General features: G+C 33.0%; 3 protein-coding genes across 3 annotated transcripts; all 3 read left to right on the forward strand.

Moving 5' to 3' along the window:
* Nucleotides 1-805: 805 nt before the first annotated feature.
* LOC105649482 (internal alternative NAD(P)H-ubiquinone oxidoreductase A2, mitochondrial) lies at nt 806-5,193 on the forward strand. The gene is made up of 9 exons (XM_012236136.4): nt 806-1,093; nt 2,258-2,910; nt 3,270-3,483; nt 3,582-3,742; nt 3,835-3,900; nt 3,992-4,155; nt 4,272-4,386; nt 4,463-4,642; nt 4,820-5,193. Exons 2-9 carry the CDS (start codon nt 2,344-2,346, stop codon nt 4,973-4,975), a joined length of 1,623 nt encoding a protein of 540 aa, XP_012091526.1. The 5' UTR covers nt 806-1,093; nt 2,258-2,343; the 3' UTR covers nt 4,976-5,193.
* Nucleotides 5,194-12,974: 7,781 nt separating this feature from the next.
* LOC105649483 (3',5'-bisphosphate nucleotidase AHL) lies at nt 12,975-16,136 on the forward strand. Its single transcript, XM_012236137.4, has 3 exons — nt 12,975-13,623; nt 14,824-15,511; nt 15,601-16,136. Exons 1-3 carry the CDS (start codon nt 13,245-13,247, stop codon nt 15,902-15,904), a joined length of 1,371 nt encoding a protein of 456 aa, XP_012091527.1. The 5' UTR covers nt 12,975-13,244; the 3' UTR covers nt 15,905-16,136.
* Nucleotides 16,137-18,439: 2,303 nt separating this feature from the next.
* On the forward strand, nt 18,440-19,234 carry LOC105649484 (uncharacterized). Its single transcript, XM_012236138.4, has one exon. It carries the CDS (start codon nt 18,582-18,584, stop codon nt 19,038-19,040), a length of 459 nt encoding a protein of 152 aa, XP_012091528.1. The 5' UTR covers nt 18,440-18,581; the 3' UTR covers nt 19,041-19,234.
* Nucleotides 19,235-19,447: the final 213 nt, after the last annotated feature.

The raw sequence follows: 19,447 nt of genomic DNA on the forward strand, positions 1-19,447 counted from the left end.
TTTGAGAAATCAAATTTATATTTTCAGCATTATGAAAATTAAAGTTATTTTTCAACCTAATCAATATATTATTAGCAATTCAACAAATAAATTTATTTTATTATTATATAAATAATATAGTTTTATTATTATATAATTAAATAAGTTGAAAGAACAACAAATTATCGATAATTACAAAATAAGCCTCCCCTGTGCATCGATGATCTCGAAGCATTATTATTTTAGTTTAGATTTTTTTTTTTTTTTTTCCTGCCAAATTTTGACCCACGTTTGCTGGTCCAAAACGTGGGACCAGGCGGCGGACTATCAACGGTTGCGAAAGCACAAACATTTTAAATAACATGAAAATGGACGGCCCTAGATCATGGGAACTAACTGCCACGACCATCATCCAGCCACTGTCAATTGGACACGCTAGCGACTCTGAGGGTCTTTATTTGACACGAAAACCCCTACTTTAACCTTTGAACGTGTCCTCTCTGTCACTCTTATTCTAGTTTTCTCCTTCCAGATTCCTAGGATCTTGTGGGTCCTTCAAGACCCTCTTGTCCACCGTTGAATATGCTAACCATTTTAAAACACAGTTGGGACGCTGACATCAGGCTTCAAATCAACCAAAAAATTCGTACGGTTGATCGCACGTTTATGTGGTTGATCGCATGTGACACATACACCCAGCTACTAGGGTTTTATATGCAGTGCAGCTACAACATCAGCGGTCAAAATTGACTGTACTGTAGATTTCCAAAACTACCCCTTTCTCATTTAGCAGAAACGAGCTTTCTTTCCCTGTCCATTTCTCTTCCATTGCCAACTCACTCGCAGCACAAATTGAATACAACAAAACAGGAATTTTCCGAGGAAAGCGCTGCCTTTTTCACTTTCTTTTACTGTACTTTAATATTATAAATATAGAGGTTTCTGCTATGACTTTCTTGCGTTTCAAGTCTGCTACCATAAGAACATACAATTTGTTCTGCTAGCTTTATTTTTTTAATTCAAAATCATTATTTTTTTTCCGCCTAAAAAGCAGATCCAGAAATCTTGGACACAGTCTCTCCTTTCTATTCAAGCTTGAACCCACAAAAAAATAGTAATGTTCTTGAACCTTCTACTTTTACCAATCATGATTTTGTTTCGATTGCTCTCTGTTTTCACTTTTCACAAAATGCTCTGTTTTCTTGTGTAACGGGTCGTTTTTGTTGCCATTTATTGTGTTCGTTATGAATCTCATTTTGTTTGGTACATTTTTAGTTCCATCTAACTCGTTTCTTTCATTATTTTCTCCGAGCATTGACAAGATCTGTTAAAGTTTATAACTTCTTTGCTGAACATTCTCTGAGATGATCAAGTAATTTATTGCATGCTAAATAATTTAATTACTCAAGTTTGCTTCTTTAAACTTTGTGATGTGATCCTGTTCATTAAAAAATTTCACTTCTGTTTTTTTCCTGCTGGATATTTTATATTTACTCAAGTTTGCTTCTTTAAACTTTGTGATGTGATCATGCTCATTAAAAAATTTCACTTCCTTTTTTTTTTCCCTGCTGGATATTTTATATTTGCTTATTAAAATAATACCCAGGTTTTGATCTTTGGAAACAACGATTATTCTGTGGCACATGCCAGATTTTAACTTTTTAAATGTGAAATGGAAATTGGTTCCTTCAGAATCCGATATTGTTTCAATATTTATTAGGGTAGATAGGTCACACGGGTTGCATTTCACAAGCAAATTCAATTGCTTCAGTGGTTGCCTCTAGCTATATCAGTATACTTTGCGTTTTGCTGAAGCTCCGTATTTGAGCATATAGCAAACCAGTTGATCAAGCTACAAGTGAATTCAATTAACTATGTATTTCATGTGTCATCCTAGTTGAAAACGTTAATTTTGCTTGTTAAGCATTTTTAGGGAATCTTTATTAGCAGTGCTGGTAGCTAGTTACTATAGCACACGTTGTTGGGAATGATAGATTATTGTGCTTTTGCTTCGAATGCCTATAGTTTTCTCTTCGCATCTACCGTTACATGATGGGGAAAGCCAAGTTTTGCTTTGGTTTTCTTGATGCCCCTTGAAGTTTGAACTAACTTCATTACGTGATGTCTTTAACTTTTAAGTTATTTGGAATTTTCAAATTGGTTTTCTCTATTCCAAATTATTTGGAGTTTTCAATTGGTTTTCTATATAAAAACCTTGAACTCTTCCATTCAGAATACATGCAATTTTCAAAGCTAATTTCTTTCACTCTGAGTGCAGGTTCAACAGGCCAAGAATTCTGATTATACTTTGAATTGAGAGCTTAAAGGGTATCTGGTCTGGAATTTCAAACCGATAGTCTGAGCATGGCGTTTTCAAGAATTGCTAGGACTGGCTTGAGAAGAGCAGAAGGCACCTTCAGTAGTTATGCAAGTGAAGGAGTATTAGTTCATAGATGGTCTTCACCTTCCCTTAGAAATGTCATTGCAGGGAGCCATTTGTCGTACCTTTCCACCTTCAGCACAGTAAATCATGCAAGTTTTTGGAACAGGGGAATAAGGGTAACCCCAAACTACCAATTTCCTAATGCAGAGAGGATTTTGGACGAGTCTGAAAATGAGTATGATGAAAGAAGGTATCCAGGTCTAGAAGCAACCAAACCTGGTGAAAAGCCAAGAGTGGTTGTACTTGGCACTGGATGGGCAGCATGTCGATTCATGAAAGGACTTGACACCAAAATATATGATGTTGTTTGCATATCACCAAGGAATCACATGGTCTTCACTCCTTTGCTTGCTTCAACTTGTGTTGGAACCCTTGAATTTCGCTCTGTAGCTGAGCCTGTTAGTCGGATACAATCTGCATTGGCAACAAGTCCTAATTCGTACTTTTATCTGGCTTCCTGCATCGGTGTTGACACGGACAAACATGAAGTGGGTCTTCTTCTTTTTTTTTTTTTTTTTTCCTGCTTGCATTTTATTTTTCATATTTGTCATTGATCATGTATGCATTACTTCCATTCTCTTTGAGAAATGTCATAATCTCAAGTAATGGGAAGTTCTTTTCTCGTATGCGTGCAAAATACTTGCCTGAAATTCAAAAATTATCATAATTTGAACAGCAAAGTAGCACAAGTATTGATAATTGCAATGCAGAAAGCCGCTTGTCCATGCGGACACCCTTATTGAAGTAGTTTTTGTTAATGACATTCGAAATTATGCAGATTTTAACCATAATAAGTTTCATTTTGATTTAACAATAATTATAAATAAATGTTTTTCTATGTGATCAGGTGTTCTGTGAGACAGTTAGCAATGGTGGATTACCTCAGGAGCCTTACCGGTTTAAAGTTGCATATGACAAGCTTGTTATTGCTGCTGGAGCTGAGCCTTTGACTTTTGGTATCAAGGGAGTTAAGGAACACGCATTTTTCCTAAGAGAAGTAAATCATGCTCAAGAAATAAGGAAGAAGCTCCTCTTGAATCTTATGCTTTCTGAAAATCCAGGTGAGTTCATAGTCTTGGTGCAATTTTAGTACATTTATGATTATTTGAAGGAAGCCAAAGTACTAACAGAGTAGTTAATTCTGATAACGTCATTAAAGGCATATCTGAAGAAGAGAAGAGCCGCCTCTTACACTGTGTGGTTATTGGAGGTGGTCCTACAGGAGTGGAATTTAGTGGTGAATTGAGTGATTTTATCATGAGAGATGTTCAAGAACGGTTTGCTCATGTTAAGGATCACATTAAGGTCACTCTTATAGAGGTAATTAACATGAATCACCACTTATCCATGAACAACTAACCTATTATTGATTGAGGCATTTGCTAATGTTTTATTTTGGTCTTCCTGAACAGGCCAATGAGATTCTATCATCATTTGATGTTGGACTGCGACAATATGCAACAAATCATTTGACAAAGGTAATTAATTGAATCCAACTTGTTTGTTTTGTATCTCAGAATGTGTTTCTTTTTTTATGACAATCCATGACAAGTGGGAGTTTTGTATCAGTGTGGTGTTTGTCTCACGAAAGGCGTAGTGAAAGAGGTGCATTCCAGGAAATTAGTACTCAGTGATGGTACTGAAGTTCCATATGGTCTACTGGTATGGTCCACTGGTGTTGGTCCATCTGAGTTTGTTAAGTCACTAAATCTTCCCAAGTCTCCTGGTGGAAGGTATTTTACAAAAAACATTTCTTTTTCAACATTTTTCCCTTTTCATCTCAATTCTTCAATGTCATCTGATCCATGCATGTAAATCCTCTGTTAACTTATCTTATTGAGTAATGCAGGATTGGTATTGATCAATGGTTGCGGGTACCTGCAGTAGAAGATGTGTTTGCACTTGGAGATTGTGCTGGTTTTCTTGAACAGACAGGGAGGCCAGTGCTTCCAGCTTTGGCTCAGGTCAGCAGAAGTTTGCTGCAAGATATATATTAGTATCAATGGAGTTTTTGCTAATCAATTTACAATTCTTAAGCAGGTTGCAGAAAGGCAAGGGAAATATCTAGTGCAGTTGTTTAACAACATTGGAAGGCAAAATGGAGGAAAGGCTTTCAGTGCAAAAGAGGTCCCTCTAGGCGACCCTTTTGTGTATAAGCACATGGGTAGCATGGCATCAGTTGGGCGTTACAAGGCCCTTGTTGATTTGCGCCAGTCTAAGGTAAAGCACAAGATGTTCCAAAAATTTTGTTTTATGATTCAATGATTATGGGTTCAGTACTGGGATTGAAGTAGTATTGACAACTCTAAGATTTCCACTTCGATGTCCAGCCAAAGCAACAACTCTGGTGCATTGGGCTTTATGTTTATGATCTTTTATGTTTCAATTCTTTGGCAGGATGCAAAAGGATTATCACTTGCAGGATTTCTTAGCTGGCTAATCTGGCGTTCTGCTTATCTTACACGTGTGGTCAGTTGGAGGAACAGATTTTACGTGGCTGTAAACTGGGCAACCACCTTGGTTTTTGGCAGAGACAACTCGAGGATAGGATAGTTTCTTAAATCCTGCATTTACCATTGCCATTGTTTGTTCATTCTTTACACTGCTTTCAGGCGTTGAGCTGGCAAATGTATCGATTGCCAATATTATAAAGTTTTGGGATAAGATCCAATTTAAGGTTTTTTTTTATTTGTAACCAGCAATAAGATTAGAAAGAGTACACTATTGATCAGATTATGGTTATCAAGAAGAAAAAGAATTTAGGAGACAAACATTCTCTTCTGCATTGCGTATTATCTGTATATTCTGTGCAAAAGAAAAAAAAATATCTAAGCGCTACTGCTTATACTATGTACCGTATGCTGTTCCCTCGTCACAGTAGCTAATCTAACTAAGTGTACAATCCACGTGTAAGTCAGAATTGTAACCAACTCTCCATGTACTTTAGCTGTTCTTCTTTCTATTTGGTTATTTTCATAGCAAGGTTCAGAATTTCCAGATAAAAAAAAAAAAATCAAACTGATGAACAGAGAGGACAAATATTCATGGCGGATTAAAAAGTTAAAACCGCATATTTAGAAAACACGTGGCTGTCCTTTTCTTCTTCGACCCACTCTCTCCTTCAAACGGTTCATTCGTCGTTCGATATCGTTTAACAGAGGACAGTTCAATGAATGCACAAATGAAACGACCAGCTCTTTAGAAAAGAAGAAACGTCGTTTTTGTAAATATGATGGCTGACGTGTCAATTATCATGTAGGCCGTAGCACAAAAGGTGGTTACTGGCCGCTATGCTTCATGTGATTACGACCGGCGGCTAACAACAGCGAGTATGGAAGAAAGAGGTAGCAATTTTCGTTTTATTTTCTAAAGATTTTTCATTTTCTCATCCTTGGATTGGCTCTGTTATATGAATTTACAATTTAAATCTCTGAAACAATTTTTTCATTACTTCCTTTTCAATTGAAGGCTTACCGTAATAGACAAAACTTCAAAGACATAAAAAAGACATAATTTTCTTTTTTTGAACTGAATCAAAAAGACATAATTGGTGATATACAAAAGACGGGATTTGAATTCAAAATATATAGACTTCATTTATGTGCAAAACTAGTAACTTTCGAGTTTCGATCTGTACAACAGGCAGCCTCTAATTATTACTCAAAAACAAACATCTCTCTCTATTTGTCTTACAAAAAACCATACAAAAACGGATCTTTGCTTCTGTAAGCAGCTGAACTCAACTGAAGTGATGAGAAGTTCGTCGACAGAAGATGGAGGCTACAGAGTGAGCCAAACCCACCACTATTCCCACCTTCACTTGTCCTCTCTTTGGGATCGGACGGCCGTGAAATCCCCTTGAAACCTTCCTGCTGTTGATCATAGAACCTGGCATCTTTCTTTCTCTTGAAAAAGGACTAAACAGAAGTTATAATTAGAATTAATAGCTCCGGAACTGGAAGTGGAAACTTCAATTTTGGCTTCGAGTTGGTTGGTTGTGTTCAAAGCTCTTTCCTTTCAAACCTTTATATACAGGGATATATTGATTAACACCCCGGATTCCTGATGTAATTACGAGTCGTGCCCCTTTAATTTTGACTCTCAGTTGACAATCTTGACCCTGAAAGTGCCAGCTGTGGCATCATATATTTTCGCAAATTTGACCGGGAGACAAAGTCAATCATCTCAGTAACCTGACCTCACCAAAGAATTCTGATTTCTGACCAGCATTTTGTTGGTTTTATTAGTACTCATGGTTCTTGAATTCCATTAAAATGGCAACTGTCGAAAATGGATTTTTATATTAGAATTTAAACTTAAAACCACTGGTTAATATTGTTACTATGAGCAATTTTGTTTTCTAATATATTATTTTTCAAAAAAAAAAATATTTTGTTTCTAAACTTGACATATTCTAATTATCATTGCTTATGCGTGAAGTATGAACACTAATTTCAAAGATTAAAAAAAAAAAAAAAAAAGGAATCTTGGTGTTCAACGAATGTGAACACATTTAATAAGGGCAAATATGTCATTAACGTAGGCGACAACAAGAACCTATTTTAGTAAAACAAAATGCTACCACTAGTACTAAAATAAGGTCTAAGTTAGTAATGATTAATTAAAAGCATTTTTGATTGTGCAACGTGATAAAAATCACGTGGCCTATTTGCTTCCATGCTGGAGCCATCAGCCATCCATCAATTAGGGTTAGACATTTAATTTAAATATAACAAAAATGGGCCCATCCTTACTTTCCACGGTATGGTTTTTGTCCCTTTGCTTTATCTTTTTCTTACTAAAGATCTGATTCCACCCAAACAGATAAGATTAGACATGTCCTTATGCAATTGCAGACCCCACCTATTACCATTTTCTTCGTCATAAATTGGAGTATTTGGCAACTCTCTAATGTTTAGATATCTATAATTCTACAAATTAATGTTTATGATTTTCAAAAAAAAAAATTACATTTCATTTTGCATTTAGATTTGTGTATCTATATTTGACTAGTGAAAATATTATCGAGAATTAAAAAATAAAATTGTTTGAAAGAATTTTATAAAAATTTCAATATAAGATCCTCAGTTTAAAATCATTTTGAAGTTTATTTTTATTATAAGAGTAATATTAAAAATATATTTTCATCACGTCACTTAAAATTCATGAATCAATTCAATATTCTTACATTCGACGTGGAAATATGTTAATTTTCATACTATTTTATTACATAATTCATTCCATATGAAGTGGGAGATTTGTAGCAATAATGCAACATCTACCTAATTAAATAGTTAACTCGAGGAATTAGTGGAATCCACTTTCAAGTCACAATCTTTGCATATGTATCTTTTATCTTTAAAGACCAAAAAAAAAAAAAAATTAAAATTGATCCTAAAAGAAATATTCAAAGTCACCCACCAAAACCCATCTTTTCTTGGGTATTAGGGTTTTCAAAGTGTGACTTGAATATAAAGTGTTAATTAAAAGATGATAAAGACATTACCTTTAATATTTGTAACAATAATTAATATCATAGTGTGTATTTTAATGTTAAATGAAAAATTATTAATGTTAATCATGTGTACTCTGCTCTTTCTATTTCTCATAAAGAGAACTCAAATGAATGTCATTTAAAAAAAAAAAAAAAAACATTGTTAATAGCATTCCCATAATTCTTTACTTGAAAGGGAAAGGTATTGGATTCAATGAACCACTCATAAGATATATATCCATCGACAAATTTATTAAGTTGTGAAAGATTTTGTGAACGAAAGAATAGATTCGGAGCCAACAAAGTTGGATATAAAATTAATTAACTAAGGCTGCTAGCTTAATTATGTTTTTTTAATTACTTGGTTAGACATGTATGTCTGAAAGTGGGGGATGCACCTATAATTATTGTGAAGGTGTCATCGTTTTGGAACAACAATTACGTCAATGCTTAAGTAGGATTATGTCTGTCACACACTCAATTGTCATTATTGTTATTTTGATCATGTCAAATCTAGCATTAAATATAAACTAATAAATCAATTAATAATATCCCTTCTTTTTTTTATATAGATTTATCTATCTCAATTTAATAATTAAATCTAATTGAGAATGTAATAACTATATTATATTTCCTCCGTCCTCTTTTTTAGAATAATATTTAAGATAATTGCATAAAAATATGATTAAATAAGATTAAGGAAATTATTAAACCATCTAATTCTAAAAATAATAATTAATTAACACTTATTTACAGAAGATATTAACAGGCATATATAGAGCTAAAAAAAATAAATATTTTCTTATTTTTTTTAAATGACAAATGAAATTATATAAAAAAGTTTTAATGTTGACATTAATAAGGGGCAGATGAAGTAATGCAAAAGAGATATTATTCAATTTTTTTTTATTAATGCAGAAGAGATAGAGAATTTCACTTATGACAATCATTTTATTTTTTTATTTTTACGTTTTTAGAGGTTTGGTAACAATGATAACATCCAGAGAGTAAAATTGTTTTGACTGAGCTAACGCCAAATTAATTATTGTTGAGCATAATAACTAGTATTATAACTTGCCCGATGCACCGAGCAATGTTTACTATCAATAAAAATGAAGTTTTTTTAAATATTTTTTGTGTCGTTAAAATAAGAATTAAGTTTTTTTATTTTATGTTTATAATTTATTATAAATTTTTATTTATTTATTTAAAATATTAATGTGTTATTTATTTAGTGTTGTGTGTCATAAGTGTGTGGATGTCTTAGTTTTTAAAAAGTTATTGTATACCATACGTTCCAATTTATATTTTTTAAATTGCTTATATATTGTTATTTAATAGTAATGTATTGTTTATTCACACTCTTTTTAAACGTGTGGATTACTTATTAATTGTTTTGGAAAAAAAAATGAATTTATATTAATATATTAAATGCTATAGATAATTTTTTATATAGATAATATATTGATAGAGGGATTATCTAAAAATATAAAACAATTGATCTTTTTACAATTTTTATAATTGTGCTAAATTGTTTGAATTTTAATATCCGTCATTCTATAATCCAAAGTAATACCAAGTAGCAAACTGTGCTACTTATATTTGGTTTTCATATAAAGCAAACTACCCGACTTTTCTATATTATATAGATAGATATAATTTTTTCAACAGTGATAATAATTTTGAGAATTTAACTAATTATATTGAAATAAGAAATTGAGTATTTTTTTATTTTATGTTTATTATTTATTATAAATGATTGTTTATTTATTATTATATTCCGTACGTTTCCGTATCTCATGTCCGTGCAACCTAACTTCTGGTATATAAGATCACCTCATACGTTAAGGTAATCATTAAAATAAGAAATTACATATTTTTATTTTATAATTTGAGTTATATGTATTTTAATTTAATTTTAATTTAAACTAATTATATTAAAATAAAAATTAAGTATTTTTAATTTTTTATTTATTATAAATAAATATTTATTTATTTCCGTATCTCATATCCCATGTTCGTACAACCTATCTTCTGATATACAAAACTATCAAATACATTAAGGTAATCATTAAAATAAGAAATTAAATATTTTTTATTTTATAGCTTGAGTTATTTATATTTTAATTAAATTTTAAATTAATTTAATGTATTATCTTGATTGACCGTAACTAATAGATATTATCATGATAAAAATATTATTTAAAAATATCAAATTTATCTTCTTACAATTGTTATTATTACATCTTATCTTTTTATATTCACCCTAAATTATTATTATTATCCTCGTACTTGACAATTTCAGACGCTTACACTTGGCTTCTATATAGATTCACATTAAAAAAATAAAAAAAAAAGAGTAGCTAATAAAAAAAAATGGAAAACAAGAATAGGATATAAATTAAGAAAAGTGGGAATCTCATTAGATAACCAAACTTCATTCGTCTTTGTACAAAAAGAGATTAATTAACACTTGAGCAACAAAAAAACAACAGTTCATTTCTAATATCTGCTATTTTTTTCTCTCTTAGTCAAAAATTTTGAGATTCAAATGAATCAATTAAGCTAACTGAACACATCTGTTGCAAAAGGAGAAAATGGAAGCAAAAGAATGGGCCAAACTCAATACTATAGCCATCTTCACTTGACCTCTCTTTGGTATCAGCCTCTGTCTCTGTGACTGTGACTGTGAGTACTTTCCATTTCTACTTTCACTTCCACCATTATCAATCATTCTTGATCTCCTAACACCAGCTGCTGCCATTTCCCTTTCAAAGACTGCTCTCTCTTGGTGTTTACTGATGGTTTGACAGGTGGGTTTTAAAGAGAGGTGGCGGCTAAATGCCCAAATGGGTTTCATTGAATCTTCGATATAGCTACAACTATAGCTTTCCACTTTGTTTTTTATTGACGATATTGACCTTGCCTTGAGCAAAAAGTAGTCGATACCCGTGAGGATAAAATATGTATTTTAGATTTTAAAGCGAAAGCAGACAATAATAATAATGCTAGATCTTGCTTTATTACTATTATTATTATAAATTTGAAAAAGAAAGGCCCGACCGATTCGGTAATTCCGATAAAAGAAAGCGATGTCTTATTTATGACATATTGCACAATCTTCACGTGACACATTTGGTCCGTATTTATTTGGAACGGGCAGAGTGTCAGCGTTTCTTAGCTTCTTGCTCCAGCTCCTGAACTTGCCCACCTCAACCTGAAATAACTTAGTAATTTTTTTAATTACTGTATAAAAACTTTAAACCATAAATAAAAATAAATGGAAGAAGTAAACTTTAGCAAATGCTCTTACATTGAATCAAGACTTTTTATTATTATTATTATTTTTTTTATTTGTGACTATTTAAGGTTGATGTAATGGAGTTGCAACTTTAGTTACGATCCCACTAAACATCAATGCATCTAATAATTGTTAAGGTTTAATTTAAGGTTCTAATCACATTAGAGTATAATTTTCTCCACTATCTCAATACGATGATTGTGGAGAAGAAATAAGTTTTGCTTTAGAATCTTTTTTTTTTTTAAAATTTTATTTTTCTCCAATCTCCAAAGAATAAGAGAAAAGCACTCCAAAGCTTTTCTATTTATTAAATTATTATTTTTGATACCTCGAGTCCCAAAGAGCCTAAGCATTATTGAGTTACACAGATTTATTATTCCCCAACTGAATTGTGGGTTACTTTTTTTTACTCCATGTATCCCAATTGAAAAACCAGCCCAATAGATTTTGGGCTTCATATGCTAAGCCCGAATCCAATATGAAATGAGAGAATGGCCCATTGATTTATTCGAACCGTTTGATATTACGACGGTCGAAAAGAACTGTGGCGAGGAGAATTTGCGTGTAAAATCAGAACAAACGACAAATTGGCTTTAACTTATATAGCGAATAAGGAATAAATCAATAGAGGATTCTTGTATTATGTCACGCAAACGAAACACTGAACAAAGCATAAACACTATTAGAAGGTGTTCAATTAACATAATATTATACTGCAAAAAATTGATTGATTTTCACATTCTTGTCCAAATCTCTCTTAGTGGTGACATGATAAGAGGATTTAGATTGCAGAATTTTCTTGACGAGTCTGGTATTGTGTCCATCACTCTTTTTTGATGGGGCTTTTTGTTATAAATCTATAAATATTAATAAATGCTAATTAAATATAATTTCATCGCTCTTTTACTTTTATTTATTTTTATTAAACGTAAGAAATGAAAGATTTCAAGTTTGAATATTTTCATTTATAACAAAAATACTATTGCATGAGAAATAAATGATAATATTTCAGACTATTTGATGCTCAATAAATTAACTGAATATCAATAATTTGTGTGACAGTATATTAGTGAATTTCAGCATCTAATCCCAAAATTTAAACATTTTGAAACCAAAGCAGGCAGTCCAATTGGCTAATGCCACTTGGCATTCAAGTTTATCTCTTTCTTCACGTAGTGGTTATTGAATAACATCTCTATCTATGCCAAAAGTCCAATTAATCATCATGTATTCACCCCTTAGAGAACGCAGAGAGCGAGTTAGAAGAGTAATCATGATAATAAGGAACTAGAAGATAAGAGACACAGTCTGAAGGAAACAATGCGAAACCCGAACCAATTAGGATTGTCTCTCAATGCAAAATCCAACCGTTGCACATTGTGAATTGAGGGTAGATGTGATATACAGAGAAATTTTTTGAAAAGAGAGACAATGGGTAACGTACTGGTGAAATCATTTTAGTGCAACGTATTGATGAACTCATGATGACTCAGATGTGAACTGTGAAGAATAGGCTAATCGAATCCAATCCAAGTAGCAGTCACAAATACAATCAAATAATGTAATTCTTTTCTTTTTGAAAAAATATTGGAAATTGGGCTTAATCTGGATTTGTTGTAGGATCAGTGAAGTAATACTATTAATAAACTGTGACTGAGAGTGCTAAATCATGATATTCAAGCCAATGATAAGGACTTGCTTGTTTTATTCTGCGGGGATTTTTTTCTTTTTTTGTATAAATAGTCTCTTGTTGTTTCTTCAAGAGCATAAAATTCCCAATAAACCCAAATGGGTTGCTACCAAATTGAAATTGTGCTTTGAATAGAGAAAGCATTCGTGCAAATTATCAATATTTCTCCAGTCTCCAATCATTGCAATTTGTTATAGGATACAGTGTCCAAAATATCCAGTGAATTAGAGTTAATTTCTTCACTTTCTCTTATCTTTTGTCTCTTGGTATCTCTTTTTGAATCCCATTATAATCATAGAAAACCACGAGAAATAAAGAGATATTTCCCATAATTTTGATGCCTTTAAATTGCTCGATAAGCTTGGCTACCAAAGTCCCACATATTCTGGGACAAGGAAGAAGGTACGCGCCCAACCATTTTGGCAAAACTTCTTGCTTCCTCACTTACAGTCGGAATTATCAAAACAAGTCTCTTCAAATTGTCTCTCTTTCCAAATTAAACCAAACCCAAAATTATACTTCTTCAATAATGGAGGAACCCAAAAGTTTGGACCTTTTATCTGGAAAACCAGAAAAATACTCCAAAGAAATTGATATTGCTGTCAGAGCTGTGCAAATGGCATGTTCTCTTTGCCAGAAAGTGCAGGACAGTATCATTTCTAAATCCAATAATCAGGTCCAATCCAAGGATGACAATTCTCTCGTCACTGTAGCAGGTAACTATTATCTTCCTTTTTTTTTTTTTTTTTTATGGTTTTTTTAATGGGTTCTTGCTATTTTGCTTGCTCTATAATAGATTTTTGCTGGCCTTGAATTTTATGTTGTTTGCGGTAAGACCTGAGATTTCATAACCTAAATTTGGTTTAGAATGAGAATTCTGTGGTCGGACTCTCTTTCACCTTTTTTTTTTTTTTTTTTAGAATGTTCAATTTATTCTTTGATAGTGTTTGATTTAGACATCATTGATCACTGTCAAACTTAGTACACTTATTAGTTATTACAATAAAGCTCAATTAATAATTTTGATATGGAATGAACATTAGTGGCTGATAGAAGTGACCCACAGGAGCATATGCTATTACTCCCTTTCATGCCCTTTGGGTGGGAGAACTATAGCTATCACAATTGTGGGATTGGGGAGTGAGAAATAAAGCATTAGACAGACTAAATTACAGTTAGAATGTAGTTAAATCTATCCACTCGTTGATTTATACATGGAAAAAGAAGGGCAAGTGGGCAACTGAGATTTTGATTGAAAACTGCACGTATACAGTAAACTGATTTGGCATATTGTTACCTTCCTCACAGTCATTTCTACTGATGCATTTCCAAGATCTAGAAATTGATGAAGTATCAGCATATGGTTCCCTTATCACCATCCTATTGGGAGTAAAAAAAACATGGATTCTATAAAACAACACTGTAGTTGACCTACAGGTCAAGTCTCAGTTTTTCTTAATTTCTGCATAAATAACATGGTAGTTGTGTTATACCATTATGGATTTATTGTTAGACCTTCTTGATGAGCCTCGTGCATTGTGGTTCTAAATTAAGGTTTCTGAGAACAGTCGAATTTGTATTACTAATCAAAATTCAGTAAAATAATTTTGTTTCAAGCTTAAAGCAGGGAAAATGCCAACAGAAAAAGTGAAATATTGACCAAATGATCGAGTTCTTTATGTAGCCTGCAAGTTCTCTTTTTGAGCTTAAGCCCGATGCATGTCGTTAAAATGTCTTTAAGAATATATATATGTTTTAGTGTATAGTTGCAGTTATGGATCACTGGTCAACATTTGATAAATTTAAGTTGTAAGCAGTTTCTTTGGTTCTGATTCAGTTTCTTTAGAGTATAAGCTGTAAATATAAAATACTGCATCCTAGTTGGCTGAATTTCTTGATTACACCATTGTAAACAGATTGGAGCGTCCAAGCGACTGTTAGCTGGATACTATGCGAGTCCTTGGGAAGTAGGAATGTCTCAATAGTAGCTGAAGAAGATGTTGAAACTCTTTCCAAGACTCATAAAGCTGGCCTATTAGAAGCTGTAGTTCAAACAGTGAATGAATGTCTAGCTGAAGCACCTCGGTTTGGTCTTAATGCTCCAGGAGTGGCTCTCACAACATCAGAGGTTCTTGAAGCCATCAGTCATTGCAACTCATCTGGGGGTCCTATTGGAAGATTTTGGGCACTTGATCCTGTTGATGGTACATTAGGTTTTGTACGTGGAGATCAATATGCCGTTGCATTAGCATTGATAGAGGAGGGAGAGGTTGTGCTTGGAGTTCTTGGTTGTCCTAATTATCCGATGAGAAAGGAATGGTTAAATTATCACCACCGCTACCATAGAATTATATCTAAGCTAACCCCACCGACATCTGAATCTTGGGACAAAGGCTGTGTGATTTATGCAGGTAAAGGTAGTGGAGAAGCCTGGATGCAACCTCTACTCCAAGGAAATAAGAAGCTTGTATGGCCAAATTCTGCAAGACCAGTTCGAGTATCCTCCATCAACAATCCAGCATTGGCTACCTTTTGTGAACCAGTAGAGAAGGCAAATTCAAGCCACTCCTTCACTGCAGGACTAGCTCACAGCATGGGGCTTAGGTGAATATGTTTTTCATTCCTCCTTGGATCAATAAAGATATGAATACATAAATAAATGGCATGTTAATCAACTAATAATTTAACTGCAGAATGCAACCATTACGAGTTTACAGCATGGTGAAGTATGCAGCCATAGCTCGGGGAGATGCAGAGATATTTATGAAGTTTGCAAGGGCTGGCTACAAGGAGAAGATTTGGGATCATGCAGCTGGTGCTGTTATAATACAAGAGGCAGGTGGTGTGGTTACTGATGCTGGAGGGCGTCCACTAGACTTTTCGAAAGGAATGTACTTGGATGGTCTTGATAGAGGCATAATCGCTTGTGCCGGACCCGTATTACATGACAAGATCGTTGAAGCTGTTGATGCTAGCTGGAATTCCTCTAGTCTGTAAAATTTCATTGGAGCCACCACGAATAAAATTTGTTCTGTAATTTTTCTTCCTCTTGTTTATGGAGCAGCAGCAAGGCTCTGAGTTTTCAATTTATGTCTAGCACAAATACTCTATTGTAAAGTTTTGTAAATTCTATGTTTCACCAATCCTCTGTATCTAAGAAGTCTCTACTGTAGATACTTAGACAGCCAGTCTGCATATTTATGAGAGCACCCAGCTCCCTGTTCCTGAAGATCGGTGTTTCACTTAGGATGGAGAAGTTTGTCTGTTGGATAGAAAAATTTCTGCCGAAACGTTTCCCTATTGCTTGATCCATCAATAAATTTCAGAATTAGAGAAAAAAAAAAAAAAAATTCTGAATTATTAAAGTTATAGATTATAATTGATCAAATGATAAATTAATTTATATAATAAATATACTTTTAGAAATGAGAAAGTAGTAATTTCAAATCCATTTAATGCCAATGTTTTTTTTGTATTAAAATATCAGAAAATGATACTATTAAACAGTAATTGGTTTATATTTAATATCTGGAGTGTAAAGAAACCACCGGCAGCATTTGGTCAAAATCACAATTAAAGAAGGGTAAGGGGTTTAATTAATTTTCTGATCCTAAAAATTGAATTTTGGTCCGCTTATCATGACAAAACGCCATATTGTTGACACTTGCAATTAAGCTTGTGGGGGCAGCCAGCAAGCTTCACAGGATTATATAAGGGTTGGCTAAGGCTAAGCTTTTCCTAGTTTCAGCCTTCCAGGAAAAAAAAATGTATATATTCTTTCCTACGTTATAATTTATATTCCTCCTTCAAGACTTTGGACCATACTCATATGAATCTGTGTCCCCAATTCCATGGAAATGAATATTAATATACGGAGTTTCATGCATGTAACCCTAAATTCGCAGTTCCTATTTTATTTTCTACAACTGCTTTGCTTTCTTAATTGCAAGCTCAACTGTGACAGCAAGTGCACAAGGCCAACCTTAATTTCCAAGATGTACTTCTGACTATTAATTCCTGACTCCGTGTCATAATATTTGTCACATTTATAGTTTTAAGGAGTAATAATTTTTTTTTTCTATGTTTACCTTTTGTATATGACCAATAATTATTACTTCAATTTAATAATTTAGATGTAAAATTCTAAATGTAACAGATATCAGGAAAGAGCGGTACTTGGTGTTAGTAATTTTTTCACAATAATGGAGCCACAAGTCAATGCTTCTCTTAAATTGGCACAGGCAGCCTAATTATAAAGCCTGCCAGCCCAAGCTTTGACTTCCCAACTAGTAATTAAGGAACATCTCTTTGGAGGAGGGTTGGTTGGGTAGATAACAATGAAGGATTTTTTTGTTTTTTTTTTTAAAAAAAAAAGAGAGAGAAAGAAAGAAAATATCACAGATTAAATTGGGCAAAAAGAAAGATGAAATTTATTTTGTTTAATAAAATCATTCAATGAGAATTTTGAATATGAATATATATTTTTATCTTGAAAATTTCTTTCTTTCAAAATGTCAAAAATAAATGGATAGTTGTTAGCCATCCCTCTCTTAAATTTCTTTGCTTGTCTTGTCCATGCAAATTGCTTACCCATCCATCCTCAAGGAAGGGTAACATTTGGGCCTTCAACTTAGTGTAATTAGAATTCACAAATAAACTCATAATTACAAAATTTTATAAATTCGAAATGAATTTTTCTAGATTGGAAGTTGACAACATTTATGTTCAAAAAAATTGGGTACATTTATTATTTAAGCCATAAATCTATTTCTTAATTGCTTACAGCAAATTGGTCCGTACTTCATGGTAATAATTTTGGAGTCTAATCTCATTAAGTTTGTTTAATTGCGATTGAAATCACTTTTTTGAGGTACTGATGGTTAATTTAGAGGTGAATTGGGTAAGAAATTAGAATTTACGGGATGATATGAGCTAATTAATATTAAAAGATTAATATCGATCAATTAGTTAACTAATTTGACCTTTATATATTTTATGTGAATTTGATATTTAGTCGATATCGATATACATAAGAAAAAAGATATTAGATATGAATGTGTTTGCACAAATTTTTCCCTCTAAATAGATACTTTCACATGCATGGTTATATATTTCTCTTACGTCTTAATTTAGAGATTGCTATTTTTTCTGTTTTTTCCAACATGAAAGCCCAAATTTCAAACAAATAGAAAAGGAACCCTACCAAGTGGAGCACTAGAGAATAAAGCTTATCTTGAACATGGTAAGACCATCAAGTATGTCCACTTGCCAGATATACATCACGATGACCAATTTCAGCTTCCACTCATAAAAATAAACCCCACCTTTTAAGGCAGAAAGTTTTGCATGAAAATTAATATTTAAGTGCCCAAATCTTAATTTTAGTATTATTTCCCAAAATAATATTTATACCAACCGGCAATTTAGATTAAAAACACGTATATATAGCTAAATTTTTATGTGTTATAGAGTACTTCTGCTAACTATTAACTGAATTGTAGAAATATAAAGTGTCATTAATTGCACCCAACCTACTCTACAATCAAAACATGGCCCTCCCATGCCCACCTGTCCTGCCCTCCATTAATGCATCTTTATACCTTTAAATACTCCTGCACCTTTCAACCTTCTTCTCTCTCTCTCAAAAACCCATCTCTCAAAACCTTCAAAAGAAATGAAGACTTTCACTTTCTTATTTGTTTTAGCTCTTTTACTTGTTTCAGGATCATTATCTACTTCCACCCGACCCCAACCCCAACCCAATTCATCCAGAGGCAAACCTGCTACTGTCCCTAGAACCAGAGGTGGTGGAAATGATAATCCTGGAATGGGCGGATACTTTGGGCCCGGAGCCGGGTTTGGAATACCGGGATTTGGAAAAGGTTGGGGAAATGGGATTGTTGGTGGCGGGTATGGAGCTGGTTATGGAGGTCCAAATGGAGGGTACTCAAAAGGTGGTATTATAAGGCCTACTGTGGTGTGCAAGGAGAGAGGTCCTTGTTACAAGAAGAAGCTGACTTGTCCTGCAAAGTGTTTCACCTCCTATAGCCGGTCAGGGAAGGGATATGGAGCTGGCGGTGGTGGGGGTGGCTGCACCATCGACTGTAAGAAAAAGTGTACTGCTTATTGTTAGATGATTGATTGTGGTAACCGGTAGCCGGTAATAGTTTCTGCTATATTTTATACACCTATTACTAGTAGTAGTTCGAGTATGTGATCTGGTTTGATGATCATTTTGAGTATCATATGTTATATATATATATATATATATATATATATAAAATAATATAAAAACTCTTATGAGTTATTGGTTTGGATTGAAAGAAACATTTTTAGTCTATGAATTCTAGTTATCATTTTTTTTTTTTTTTTTTGAGGAAAGTAATCAAAATTTGAACAAATAAGTTGGCAATCATACCAGCAATAATGCTGGTATGCAGCAGATCTCATCAGCTTAAGACAAATTTTATTATCCTTTGAAATATATATAATGAAATAGCAAAATATGCTGTCCCTGTCATAGCAAGAAATTAAAACGGA

This window comes from Jatropha curcas, chromosome 11 (genome assembly GCF_041381405.1).
Source record: "Jatropha curcas cultivar XTBG-Jc1 chromosome 11, XTBG_Jcur_1.0, whole genome shotgun sequence".
Lineage (NCBI taxonomy): Eukaryota > Viridiplantae > Streptophyta > Magnoliopsida > Malpighiales > Euphorbiaceae > Jatropha > Jatropha curcas.

Coding starts and splice junctions, on each gene's coding strand:
- LOC105649482 (XM_012236136.4), top strand. CDS start 2,344: ATGGCGTTTTCAAGAATTGCTAGGACTGGCTTGAGAAGAGCAGAAGGC. Junction 3,743..3,834: donor TTAAGGTCACTCTTATAGAG/GTAATTAACATG, acceptor CTTCCTGAACAG/GCCAATGAGATTCTATCATC. Junction 4,387..4,462: donor TGCTTCCAGCTTTGGCTCAG/GTCAGCAGAAGT, acceptor ATTCTTAAGCAG/GTTGCAGAAAGGCAAGGGAA.
- LOC105649483 (XM_012236137.4), top strand. CDS start 13,245: ATGCCTTTAAATTGCTCGATAAGCTTGGCTACCAAAGTCCCACATATT. Junction 13,624..14,823: donor TTCTCTCGTCACTGTAGCAG/GTAACTATTATC, acceptor CATTGTAAACAG/ATTGGAGCGTCCAAGCGACT. Junction 15,512..15,600: donor GCTCACAGCATGGGGCTTAG/GTGAATATGTTT, acceptor ATTTAACTGCAG/AATGCAACCATTACGAGTTT.
- LOC105649484 (XM_012236138.4), top strand. CDS start 18,582: ATGAAGACTTTCACTTTCTTATTTGTTTTAGCTCTTTTACTTGTTTCA.